This window comes from Parathielavia appendiculata (genome assembly GCF_033297405.1).
Source record: "Parathielavia appendiculata strain CBS 731.68 unplaced genomic scaffold N657scaffold_6, whole genome shotgun sequence".
Taxonomy (NCBI): Eukaryota; Fungi; Ascomycota; class Sordariomycetes; order Sordariales; family Chaetomiaceae; genus Parathielavia; species Parathielavia appendiculata.
In genome coordinates this window covers 446,725-459,599 of record NW_026944225.1, presented here as the reverse complement: position 1 = coordinate 459,599, position 12,875 = coordinate 446,725, and the positions used below count along the sequence as shown (strand labels likewise).

Here is a 12,875-nt window from a genome sequence, read left to right as displayed (position 1 = left end):
ATATGTGGTCTGGGCCGGCCGCCCTGTGCCCTTGGATCGCTTTCTGTTGCGTTGGTCTTGGACCCGAATCACGCATGCCCCTGAGATTCAAGATGGGCTTGAGGAGGTGTCGCAGAACCCACGGTATGACTCGTAGGCCTAACCGGGCTGGCCAGGCCACGAAGCAAGTCGAAAATGCCCGGTGACTCTTGAAGGAGCACGAGAAAGATAAGGGGCTCGATCGCATCTCGCAGCGGTGCATGGCCAGGAACGAACCGTCAGCAGTTCGAGGAAAATGCCTGAGGATTTGCGCCTCACGCATTGCGCCAGATGGGAAGGAACCCTGGAATTCGTGGTTGCACACCTTCTTCCTGTAAAGAAAACATCCGTGGCTGCTGATTGGTAACCGGCGGTACCCGCTGCGAGGTTGCATGGCGGAGGTTCTAGGCACACGCTTTCCCTGCAAGGCACAAAGGGGACCTGCCCCGTCAGGTACGGAGGTACCGCGTCAAACGGACACGGCTCCCTGTCGGCTGCAATTAGAATTGGACTAGCTCCATCCACCCAATTGGGCTGGGTTGTCCCTGGACCCCAGTCTTTCACCTCCTTTTTCCCTCTCTTTTTTTCTCTTGCTTCCCGCACCATCGCTCGTTGGACTTTTTGCCGTGTCCCTCCGACCTCAGTCCTTCACCTTGCCTTTTCCATTCCTATCGTTCGTTTATAGGTATTAATTCTTTTGGTGCAATCACGGGTACAAGGCTCGCCCGTTTTGACGCGACCCCCCTTATTTTCTGCTTCCTCGGTTCCGGGGCGAGAGCTTACGTGCTCACAGCCAGTCTTGCATCTTCTCGACACTCGCTATATGAGAATCGCTCGCTCCGTTGCCGATAAAAATTTAATAACCGACATCCTTTTTTGTCTGAATCGCCAGCCAATCTCGAGCGTCGTCGCGTCCTGTCGATTGTCTTTGCGAGGAGTCGTGAAAGAGACTGCATGTCTACCGGCCGTTTCTTTCTCTAGACCTCAGCCGCCGCCATCCCATTCCCGAAGCGTTCCTGGACGTGTTTGCTCTGCAGCCACAGTTGACATTCCTAGAGCACCCGCCCTCCGTTCCGGATCAGGCAAACCCCGTTATCTTTCGGTCGACACAACTCGAGAGATAGTGACGGCCGAGTCTCCAACAAGAGGTTGAGGTGGTTTAAAAGGGTTGTACTTTGCTTGTACATTGCTTTCGAGAATCGCTTGGCGACGACAGTACCTGTCGTACCATCGGTGCATTTCAGCACGCATCATCCTTCTGTCTCGTGCCTGTCACCGGGCACGTCTAATCCTTCAAAACGGCGGTCCTCTCCCATCAAGCCAGGGACAGCCTTGTCCCTCCGCATCTTCTGGGGATGCAGGATATGTCGGGTCACCAGGCGGGGCCCAGCGCCCCTGCCCGCTTCGGCCATGCTTCCAAGCCGTCCAACAGCGACACGGGCTTTTCTCACGGCGCTTTCACCTCCAACATAAGCGGTTTTGCTGACAGGCATCCTCGGCGCGGGAACATTCCCACCATCAACACCCAGCCGATCCAGCATCACCATCAGACGCCCGCCAATGGTGCCGATTTGACAACCCCTGGCACCGCCTTTGACATGCAGTTCACTCCTCTGCTGCCCTCACAGCTGCTGCTCGGCAGTCCGTTCCAGCCTGGTACTCCTGCCGCCTTCGCGAGCCCCCACTTTCAGAGCGTGAGCAGTTTCCAGCAGGCTCAGCAGCAGAACCTCCAGCAGCAGCAGAACGGCCCGTCGAGCCCGGTCCAGGGGAGCCTGTCGCCCCAACTGTATCAATCCATTGTGTCCCCGTCGGCCTACGGGGCGCCCCAGTTCTACGCGCCGCAGTCTCCCACGGGTTCCTTCAACAACGTCGCCGGCCAGATCCAGGTTCCCATGCCGCCCACGTCCCCCGTGTCCATGGGCCCCGGAATGGTCACTGGCACCAGCCGGACTGTCTACCTGGGCAACATCCCTCCTGACACGACTGCCGAGGAGATCCTGGGACATGTGCGCAGCGGCCAGATCGAGTCGGTCCGTCTCCTTCCGGACAAGAACTGCGCCTTTATCTCGTTCCTGGACGCGAGCTCGGCCACGCATTTCCACTCTGATGCCATCTTGAAAAAGCTCTGCATCAAGGGCCAGGATATCAAGATTGGCTGGGGCAAGCCCTCGCAGGTCCCTACCTCAGTTGCCCTGGCCGTCCAACAGTCGGGCGCATCGCGGAATGTGTACCTGGGTAACCTGCCCGAGGACATCACCGAGGAAGAGCTGCGGGAGGATCTGGGTAAGTTCGGCGCCATCGACACGGTCAAGATTGTGCGCGAGAAGAACATTGCGTTTGTGCATTTTCTCTCCATCGCCAACGCCATCAAGGCCGTTTCTCAGCTTCCCCAGGAGGCCAAATGGCAGGCTCCCCGCCGTGTCTACTACGGCAAGGACCGGTGCGCCTATGTTTCCAAGACGCAGCAGCAAAATGCTGCCCAGTATCTCGGAATTGCCCCTGGCTACGCTCACATGTTGACCGGTGCGGATCGTGATCTCATATCGAACGCCCTGGCTCAGCAGTCGGTGGCCGCGGCTGCCGTGGCCACCACGGCCGGCGGTATCGGCAATCTGGGCAATCGGACCATTTACCTCGGCAACATCCACCCTGAGACCACCATCGAGGAGATTTGCAACGTTGTCCGGGGCGGCTTGCTGCACCACATTCGCTATATCCCTGACAAGCATATCTGCTTTGTCACGTTCATCGATCCCACAGCTGCTGCCTCGTTCTACGCGCTGAGCAATCTGCAGGGCCTGATGATCCACAACCGTCGGCTGAAGATTGGCTGGGGTAAGCACTCTGGTGCTCTCCCGCCCGCAATTGCCCTCGCCGTTAGCGGCGGCGCATCGCGGAATGTGTACATCGGTAATCTGGACGAGACGTGGAGCGAGGACAGGTTGAGGCAAGATTTCTCCGAGTATGGCGAGATCGAGCTCGTCAACACATTGCGGGAGAAGAGTTGCGCCTTCGTCAACTTCACCAACATTGCGAACGCGATCAAGGCGATTGAGGCAGTCAGGGGCAAGGAGGAGTACAAGAAATTCAAGGTGAATTTCGGCAAGGACCGCTGCGGCAACCCGCCCCGGCAGTTGCAGCAGCAGTCGCCTCGCGGTGACCAGGTCTCCTCGTCATCGGCCAACGGCGCCAGCCAGAATGGCAATCCACCTAGCAACCAGGGCGGCGCCCCTGCTGCGGCCCTCTTCAACACGAACAACAATCCGCTCACCATGTACCTGAACCACGTCTCCCAGCAGGCCCAGCAGCAGGCGCAGCAGCAACAGCACGTGTTGGCTGCTCAGCAGGCCGCCCTTTTTGGGACAGCGGCCTCTTCGCCCAACGAGCCCAGCCTGACGCTGGAGGTTCCTCAAGGCCCCACCATCTCGAGCCACCACCAGCAGTCGGCCAGCATCTCCAACGGCTTCGTCACCAACCCGGCGACGACGTCTGGCCCGACTACCATCGGCGGGCTCCTCGCGCCGGGCAACCGCGGCGCCTCGCACAGCCGCGCTGTGAGCCTGCCGGTGTTTGCCCCGTTTGAAAACGGCGGCACGAGCCCCAACAGCCTCCACGGTAGCGTCGGCGGCGGCGATGGTGGTGAAGCGCGCCGCGGGCACCAGTACCAGGCCAGTTTTGGCGGCATGGGTGCTGGGTTTGGGCTCGCGATCCAAGGGAATCTGAATGGATGGGTTGAGGAGGAGGTCGCCAACTGAGAAGAGGGAGTTGTAAATGGCGGACTGGATGCCCGGGACAGAAAATCAACCTGAGTATGTTGTTGTAATCTGTTTGGGTTAATGTTTCATCTTGGCTTGGGGCTCTTCGTCGCCTTTATATGTTTCTGCTTCCGTTTATTCTGTTTACCGCTGATGGTTTTGGTTCAACCTTGTTCGCTCCTTGTAATAGCACCTTTTTCACATGTATCATGTTTGCCCCTTTTTGGATGCTTTGTTTCTTTTTTACTTCGCTTTGTCCCGCGATGGTCTTGTCGAAGGAGGGTTCGCGGGGAAGAGTAGCTGGATAATAGGGCTAAGGCGATACTGTGAAAGAAAGAGGAGGCTGGAGTAAAAGGACAGGTGGTTGACAAGGAGGTCAGCTTTGAGGAAGGTTTTTGGATGAGAGGAGGGACAGGTACAGGACGGAGCGAGCATGGCAAGGGAAACGGGCTGCGGTGTCAACTGCAGCTTCTGGGTGAAACACTAGACTCAGTTGATTGGATATGAGGTAGTAGGATTTCAGCCTAAGGAGTACAGGTCTACAAGAAGTGTCGGATTGTTTTATAACACCTCATAGTTCCATCGTGTGCAAGGTTTATGTGTCTACCTTGGTATCTTGCGTATACCGGTAGGCCTCGCAAGTGACCAAGGTGCTCTAGATGATAGCCACTCAAACAGTGAGCCGGCATAATCAGACACAGTCCCTGAGGACGTGGTCCATCGGGGCCCAAAGTCGAAAGCTGCGCCACTGGACGGTAACGGGTTGCAGGGCAATTGGATTCGGAGAGGTTCGTGGTACCCCCCTGATCGGTCTCGCAACACTGGCCCTGGGGTAGGCGTAGCAGCACGGAGGGCGCGAGGTACCACTCTACCGGAGCCCGAAAATCAAGACGGGTTGTCTGGGATGGGAATCAATGCTGGGCAAGCTGCGTTCAGTTGGTGGAGAAATGGAGTTAATACTGGGTTCGCATATTACCTACCTCGACGATAGACTTGGCAGGCTTTAATCAGTGTAGACGGTATTCAACCTCAGCAACCCCTGGTAATAACAATCCTTCACCATGCATGATGCCATGGACATAACACTCTCCAACGAGACGAAAAGCTCGGGCCTTGCTGAACTCTTCCGCAGCGCAAACGGGACTCGTGCACCTTTCAGCACGGCAATAACGTCGCCGGCCTGAGCCCCGTTTGGGACATCGCCAACATGTCCTCCCTCCGTAACAATAAACTTCCATCCATACAGCGTGTCCTGCAGCACAGAGACGTAGCCCGCGCTCTTCTTGTCAAGCAAGCAGGCATCTCCGGGTCGAAACTCCTGCTGATCCTTGTCGACAAGCTTACGCAAAGCCTGATATGACAACCGCAAGTCCAGACCTTCGGCTGTCGCCAGCTTAGGATACGGCGCACACGCGATTGGCACTTTCCATTTGAGATCCTCGCGCGATTCTCGGGTAAGCCGCAGGACCGCAGAGTCAACCATGGCGTCCACCTCCTTGAAGTATTCCCGCCATCCACCTGGCACGTTAGATGAGGTACTGACAGCCTTGATAGCATCCATGCTGTAACCTTCGGCAACTAGCTCATCCGTATCGGGAACGTACTTGATTCTTGCCTGGTGAACCCCGCAAGACGGAAACAGGTTGCCGCTCTCGTACAGTTCGTGGAGGCCTCCTGGCCGCTGGGCGGTCCAGTTTGGCATCCACGACGGGAACCGATCGTGGGCTTGGCTGTTCAGGCCGGCTGCCCGGTAGAGCAGTTGCACCCCCTTGCCCTGACGAACAAAGACCCGAGCGAAGCGCAGAACGATGGATTCCAACGGGGCGTCATAGTCAGGCTCGAACTCGGTCTCGTTGCCATCCGACGCCAGCCCCAGCAGCGCGAAAAGACGGTCGCGGCGGAGCGTTGACTCAGCATGCCGGAAGTTCTCGAGCAGGAGGAGCAATGGCCAGCGGCAGCGCCGCGAGCGCAAGAAAGGGCAGCCAGCTCGAGCGCAGGGATGAGTCGCCGTCATAGGCGAGCTGGACCTCGCGGTCGACTGTCTCCATCGCCATATGTAGGTCGGTCCAGTCGACCAGCCACTTCCCGCAGACGATGCGCAGGCTCGAGAACGCCACCGTCTCTTGGATGACCCATGCTCTGCGGAACCATGCGCCCGCAAAAAACGAGCGGACTGAGTCACAGACCGGATCGGACAGGGGCGGCCCGGGTCGGTCCCACCACGACGGAGGGACCCTGGGCAACTCGGCTGGCCAGTCATGGTCTGAGAGTGTTGTGGGGTGGTTGATTCGCGGTGGTCTGGACCCTTCTGATTCGTACTCTGAATCTGTGCCACTGCTGTCGTCGTGGTCGTCGTCTGCTTCGGGAGCGGCGTGAGCTCGGCGCTTAGAGCGTTTGTCGAACATTGCTGATATGGCACGTACTTGCATGAGCATCTCAATAGCCGCGTTGCTCCCTTCGCATTCGTCGAGAAAGGCGTACGTGGATGCTGCCAACTGGAAAATATCTGGAAGCAGTCGGATCTGATGTGCTTTCTCCTTACTGTCCTGCTGGTTGATGTATATTGCATCCACCCAGAACATTGCTGCTTCCTGCCCGTCTCGTAGCGCCGCAAGGCTCTGTCAAGGGAGGAAGTGATGGGGATGGCGCCGTCTGGTGTTATAAGCTCGTGCGTTCGCCGGTCCGGTCCCCACACGTACGACAATGCGCGATACCTTGCATCTGAGTCGTTCTGAACATGCAAGACGACCCCTTGCAGCACGTCGTCACCCTCCCCAGGAATAAGATATAGCAACCGGATACTTCCCGGACGCAGGGCCTTGTAAATGTACGCTTCTCGACTCACTGTCACGTTTGAGGTGGCAAGGCCGCTTGCGTGCGTTTGGGCGGTTGTTGGCACCGCCCATTTTGCAAATTGGGCGTCCATCCTGCGACGCCTTTTCGCAGATCCCCGATCGGTCTCTTGAAGGGCTGCCTGCAGAACCCAGTTGGACTCAAGTGATAAAATGTTGGAATGGAACAGTGACCCGGGATCGATGAAGAGGTCGACGGACAACAGGTCAGCGGAATACACGTCGCTGACTCGAGCCAGCACAAGGATGCCCCTCAGCGACCGCCCTGCATGTTCCGGCATCCTCAGCTGCCGCATCTAGAGACACCGGTGTGTGTTGATTAGCAACCGTTCCAAGTGGCGGAGATTGCCAGACACCAACCCTTTCCACCTGAGACGAAGTGATGACGAAAGATGAGCTGCCACCGGCGCTCACAGCTACATCGATGTGATAGACTGGCTGGGTTGCTCTCAGTTTCTCCTTCCAACCGGGATTCCCGGAGCGTCCGTGCTCGATCAGAAACGCAGTCATCTTATCCACGATCTTTACCTCATCTATGGTGAAGGCAGCACAAATCTCATGCACCACGCCAGAGAAGAGTCTATGGCCGCATCGACTGCGGAACCTGCTCGTCCAGTGCGTCTCAGGATCGTAGTCCGGACCCAGATGAGCTTGCAGCATCCTGGAGATCTATCACCATTTGTTCGTTAGCTGTAACAATCCTATACGGCAATGAAAAGAGGGCATGGGCGCACCATGAGCTCGCCTAGGAATTGAACTTCTTCCCACCCGGCTATCGCAGACGGCTCGTAACGTAGGCGGCGAAGTTGGGCAGCTCCGAAACCTGAGCCATCTGCTCGCATGAATTCCACCATCGGTATGCGTCGATCGTCCCCGCGCCCGGCCATGTTCAGTCCCCGGAAGGAGCGGAAGCGCACTGCTGTGGACGAACCCCTGGACCATCTCCCCAACGTCTTTCGACTACCGTAAAGAGGGGAAGGTATGCGAAGTAAATCTCCCTGGCGGCTGAGATACCTATCTCCGGATTCATCTGCCGCCGCAATTTAGCTTGTGCTGCGATAAGGGCAAGGTTATATGCCGGACCTACCAAGCACGAGTCCCTCAAGCCGGATGCCCTGCTGAATGAACGTGGAGGATATGCTTCGCAAGCTGGAGTTGCTCAACGCCGTGAACAGCAGCGGGGAATGTCTCGGATCCTTGATGCCGCAAAGGTCGGCTATGCACGTTACGAGCTCATAAGGCGGGGAGTCAGCAGCGGCACAGTCCTGTGTCATAATCACGTCGAGGAAGTGCCCGGTAGTGCTTTGTGCTATCTGACCACAAACGGGGCGGCCGAATATATCCTTGTGGGGCAAGCTCAGGACAAAGGTGAGTGTTGTCTCTGCCGCGATGCTAATGCGCATCTGGCTGATCTGGTGAGCAACTGCGGCTTTGTCGGGGCGGGAATTGGGAATCAACCTGGAGGGTGGGAAATTAGTAGACGAAGTATGAGGCCAGGCTCATGAAAGACAACAATAGCCGTGACCAATTGGGTCTCAACGGACGTTCGTGGGTAGTATGTGTGCTTACAATGGATATTGTCGGTTGCTCGAGGTGAAAAAGGTGAGGGCACTGACGCTCTGATGAATTGGGACCTCGCCTGAATGAAGCTGTGTACTGCCAATCTGTCGATATTCGACCCCTGGGTTGCGTCTGGCTCGTCACTTGTCCTGATAGGGTACGAGCGTCGAGTCTCAAGAGGCGAGACAAATCTTCCAACGCCGGCAGATCTTCGACGGGCAAAGCTAGCAAGGGTAGCTTGCTGTGCATGCTCTCGTGGATAAGTGGCCGATCAGTAATGAACCAGCTGTTGTCGCGCAGGCTCAAGAGAGCGTCATATTCCCGCTGTCCAGCGCCGTAAGTAACTGGGAAAATCGATTAGTCCCGAAGGTCTCAGCAATTGAGCAGCTTTGGTGCCGCTGACAGCTTTGAGTGCCTCGCTCAGTGCGCGGAGGAAACCAGATATAGCTCGAAGCTTGCTGGAACGGGTGATCATGGCCGCACTCGCGTTGAGTTCCGTCACGGGATCTCCCCCAGGACATCTCAAGCATCGGAAAGGATATCCGCTACTGGGATACTCGGTGTCGACGTTGATGTTTCTTGACACGCAATTTCGCATGTTCGTCCAGGCCACCGATGTTGCCGGCACTCTTGATCGTGAATGCCTCGGTATCAGGACGATGTCTCTCTCCCAGAATGCCACGCTATACTTCCGAGGTTAAGGCGTTTGTAACCAGCAACATTGTATGCATGGTGCGAGACGTACCTAATAAGCCCTTCGTTCCCGTTGTATCTGTTCTCAATCTGTTTATAGACGTAGGCAACGTCGTCAACGTTGGGATCGGCCGCTTCTGATATCGCGAACAGACAGCGCAGATAGTAATGGATATCGGGTCTCAGAAGAACGCCAAAGGAGCTCAACAGCGCCCACTCCGGGTGCAGCGGATCCTCGATTTCCAGTGCGGGTATGAGATGTCCTTGGTCAAGATCCGGATCTATCATCGGCAGAACGGTGTCCTGCAGGGGAAGAGCACCTTTGGCAGTCATAACCAGGCGGGCTCCTATGTCCTTCTTTAGTCGGTCACTCAACACGAGGAAGTCGGCATCCTGCCATTTCATGTGAGGCCCGTCAACCCACTGAGCATAGTACTTCCAGTTGTCTCGCAAGAGTTGAAGAATGTCGGACGAATGGCATTCCTGAAACATGAAAGTGAACTCCTCTGACAGATTGAATATCGCCGAGACATTACCAGCATTTGCCGGCGGTGAAAGGCCGGCAACGGTGTCTTGGGCGTTGGTGCCTGTATCCTATATTAAGTTTCTGCTCGAAGCTTGGGGAAGCTGATCTGGCTTACCTTTGTCCAGGACTTATACCTCTGCTGACCGCATAGGAGGTGGACTTGGGGTTTGTGACCGCGGACGAGATAGACTTGAGGACCGTGATGAGGAGCCAAGCAAGGCCGCTGTTTGGCAGAGTCCACGTTCATCAACGAGCTTGCCTTGGGCCGAGCATATCGGAGATGAACTTGAAGACCTCGATCGCGGAGGAGGGTTACGTGACGTGGGCCACGATGAAGGATCGGTCTACGCCTCTGATTTGGAGGGTCCGGGGTCATTAACAACCTGTGTTGTTTCTGATGTTTCAGCTCTCGTTAGCTTCACTTGCCAAATAAAACACCGTCGATATATGTTTTGGGAGCGCTCCATACCCGCTCCGGCCAGTCGTCGTCTTGCCGCAAATTTGTTACGTGCTTCATATTCAGCACGTAACACATTGAATGGGGCAGACCGGCCCTTCACTGCCCGTTTAGCACCCTGGGAATGTGACTTGCAAGTCAGTGAGCGCTTGCAAGGAATTCCGTTTGGGAGCTTCATGCCGCAGACTCGATCGAGGTCGGACATGGTGTCAGCTGGCGCATTTGCCGGGTTCGCCAGCACGTTCAGGTCCAGGAGACGGGGATCGACTTGGCCGTTCGGGGTTGCGTCAGGAATACCGGCGCTCGCATCTTCCTTCAAGAAAGCGTCAAAGTCGAAACCGAAAAGGGGGGCCCTCGTTCAGTTGCGGGGGCGAACCCGTGTGGGAAACGAACTCAGTGCCCGCCCTATCCGGCTGCTTCTCCTGAGGCCCCGAAGTCTGCGGTGGCTGAGGCTTAGCATCCGCCGCAACCCCCTTGTTTTCCAGCACCTTTACCGGCTGTGGCTTGGTGTCTATCTGTGGCATGATCATGCGTGGGGCCATCGAGAGGCCAAGATTCTTGACTAGCCAACCGGGCCAGTTCGAGTCCGAGGGAAATGCTTTCAGGTAACCGCCATGTACGACGGGGAAGCGTCGTTGAAGGTGGGCAAAGACATTGGCGGCTGCCAGGTGTGCCTCGGCAGCACCGGGAATGTACAGACTCCTGCCTAAGCAGTGCTCGTCTTTCACCGTCGTCGCGCACCATAGATTGGCGGTCTTGGGCGGCTGCCACAAAGCCTTGTACAGAAATGCAGCGTGGGAAACGAGCTGATCTACGGTCAGCGTCTTGGGGTCAAGTTCTGGGAGCTCGTGTGCTTTCAAGATCAGCCGGCATATTTCGCTTGCTTCGCAGTTCTTGACGCCGAGAGTTGCAAACAAGGCGTGTCGAGAAAGATCGGACTCTGCGGCCGAATGCACGATGAGCAACTTGATGCCGCTGGGAACTCCCAGAGACGTCGTTTTTTGAGAAAAAAATCTCCTGGCCCCTGACCGCTGTCCAGTTGCCGTCGTTTAAGGGAACCAGATCGATCACCCTGAGCATCGACAAAAATTTCGCGTCTGTAGTAAGTTTGAGTAGGGCTTTGGCCAGCTGCGAATGCCACGCGGCTGGCTTATCTTGAAAGAAGAAGGGTTCCTGCAATCATTGACTTGAGATCCGTTAAGAATTCTTGCGGAGAAAAATGCCGAACGCCAATGGAACTGATTGCATCGATAGCCCACGCAGGGTATTGCAGTGCGAGGTAGCCGGCTCTGTGAGCGGCCCCAACGTAAAGGGTATGCCCCTCTTCATCCGCAAACGCGTTACTTGGCACGTATTTCAGAGATGAAGCCTTCACCATGTTGCCGGCACAAGACTCCAATACGCGACGGTCTCTGAGTTGCGCTACGATTGATGCGACTGCCGTCTCCAGAAAGGTGGACGCAGCGGTTGAGGTGGATGGCAGATAATAAGGCTAGCTATATTTTAAGGCGCCCTTGTTGAAGTGATCGACCGATTGCAGAAATGCCTCTGCGAGAGCTCCACGGATCCGGTGGTTCCAAGGTAGGGTGCTTTCAATGTCCTCACGGCTGGCTGTGAGAAGGAAGTCTCCCTGAACAAGAAACTGTCGAGAAATCAGCGACCAGGCTCTTGGGCACAGATTTTCCAATATCTACCTTCAAGCCGTAGTTCCTGATGGGGAGGAAGGCATAGACGTTCTGGGGCGTGGCTCTTCGAAAAACTCAGTTGTCGGGAAGGCAAGTAGGACTTTTGTCTGGGTCCAGCCTGGGCGCCTCCTTTCCTTCGGAAGGTCTTTGACGTGAGTTCTGATGAGATACCGCAGCGTGCTCTCGCCGGTTTCCAGAACGACTACTTGGTCTGCGCCCTCCCTGTTCTCTGTCTTTCGGATCCGCTACTCCCTGGCTTCGTCATCCTGACCAACAACGCAGATACTGATTTCTTGGATCCTCCTGAGGAATATGAGCAGGTTGACGTCGAAACTGAGAAGCTCGTGCATGAGGACCTCGCCCTCGGCGCCTCTGGTCAGCTGAAGCTACATGGAGGTCCATTCTGGTAGAGTCTCTTCGGGGAAGTTGGCCCAAATTGGGGTCACGATGCCTAGGCGCTTGGTTTTATCAAGCTTGAACCGGAATGCGCTGGTTTTATCCAGCTTGAACCGGAATGCGCCAGACGAGATCCATACCACATCGGCTACCCTAAAAACGGATTTGAAGCCGATCCCCTTCTCGCCGATATGTTCGCCATACGACGTCTTGCCTGACTTGGTGCTCCGGTTGATGGCGCAGATAGCTTCGACCTTCTCCTCGGTAAAGCCAGCTTCGTTGCAATCAATCCGGAGGCTCCCAGGTCGGTAGGAAAAGCGCAGTGTTGGCGTTGGGCAGTTGTAATTGTTGTCGTCCGCATTCTGGATGATTTCCAGCAGAAAGTGCGTCGACTTTGCGTAGAGCTGGCTGGATAAACTGCGCACGGAGCAGTATTAGCCAGGACTATTCTCACCCGTATGAGTCGGATAGTGTCATCAAATTTCGAGCCAACTCTCAAGCAGCATCTCGGAACGTGTGCCGGCATGACTCCGCCCAGGGTGTCCCGGCGGATCTTCTCTACGTGCTGCCGTGCATTGCGTTCTGTCGGAGTCTCCATTGAGAGACCTGGGGGAAATGGGGTCCCGCTTCTCGACTCGTCTTGCTCAGGCGACCTCTGAACTAAGTATGATTGGCGCTGACAACACTCCAACGAATTCACCGTTGTCGGTTGGATGGACGGGATGGGGCACTTTTGCGATGACTGTCATTTGCGAGCTCAGATGCGGTGCCTCCCACGACGGGACGACATTGGGCGAGCATCTTGCAGATTTATAAGAAAATATTCAGCCCGAGGAACGCAGCGGCAGTGGCGGCTGCGCAGAACTCTGAGCCATGAGGCTGAGAGGGCACCTTTTGAGGCTCCGACGTGCTAAATATGCCCTACTCGTCCTC

The 12,875-nt window shown here is 56.2% G+C and overlaps 3 protein-coding genes across 3 annotated transcripts; 1 reads left to right on the top strand and 2 right to left on the bottom strand.

Annotated features, from left to right (window-relative positions):
* Window positions 1-1,373: 1,373 nt before the first annotated feature.
* Window positions 1,374-3,773, top strand: N657DRAFT_656003 (RNA-binding domain-containing protein; the record flags this gene model as incomplete). Its single annotated transcript, XM_062794652.1, has 1 exon — window positions 1,374-3,773. The coding sequence occupies one exon, from the start codon at window positions 1,374-1,376 to the stop codon at window positions 3,771-3,773; it is 2,400 nt and encodes a 799-aa protein (XP_062647379.1).
* Window positions 3,774-4,776: 1,003 nt separating this feature from the next.
* N657DRAFT_633853 (uncharacterized protein) lies at window positions 4,777-11,239 on the bottom strand (the record flags this gene model as incomplete). Its single annotated transcript, XM_062791241.1, has 16 exons — window positions 4,777-5,700; window positions 5,801-6,268; window positions 6,316-6,543; window positions 6,619-6,921; window positions 6,986-7,294; window positions 7,360-7,585; window positions 7,640-7,655; window positions 7,713-8,083; window positions 8,242-8,334; window positions 8,373-8,529; window positions 8,735-8,868; window positions 8,931-9,472; window positions 9,520-9,756; window positions 10,049-10,174; window positions 10,251-10,836; window positions 11,121-11,239. The coding sequence occupies 16 exons, from the start codon at window positions 11,237-11,239 to the stop codon at window positions 4,777-4,779; spliced, it is 4,839 nt and encodes a 1,612-aa protein (XP_062647378.1).
* Window positions 11,240-11,791: 552 nt separating this feature from the next.
* N657DRAFT_633852 (uncharacterized protein) lies at window positions 11,792-12,540 on the bottom strand (the record flags this gene model as incomplete). The annotated part of the gene is made up of 3 exons (XM_062791240.1): window positions 11,792-11,932; window positions 11,993-12,346; window positions 12,397-12,540. 3 exons carry the CDS (start codon window positions 12,538-12,540, stop codon window positions 11,792-11,794), a joined length of 639 nt encoding a protein of 212 aa, XP_062647377.1.
* Window positions 12,541-12,875: the final 335 nt, after the last annotated feature.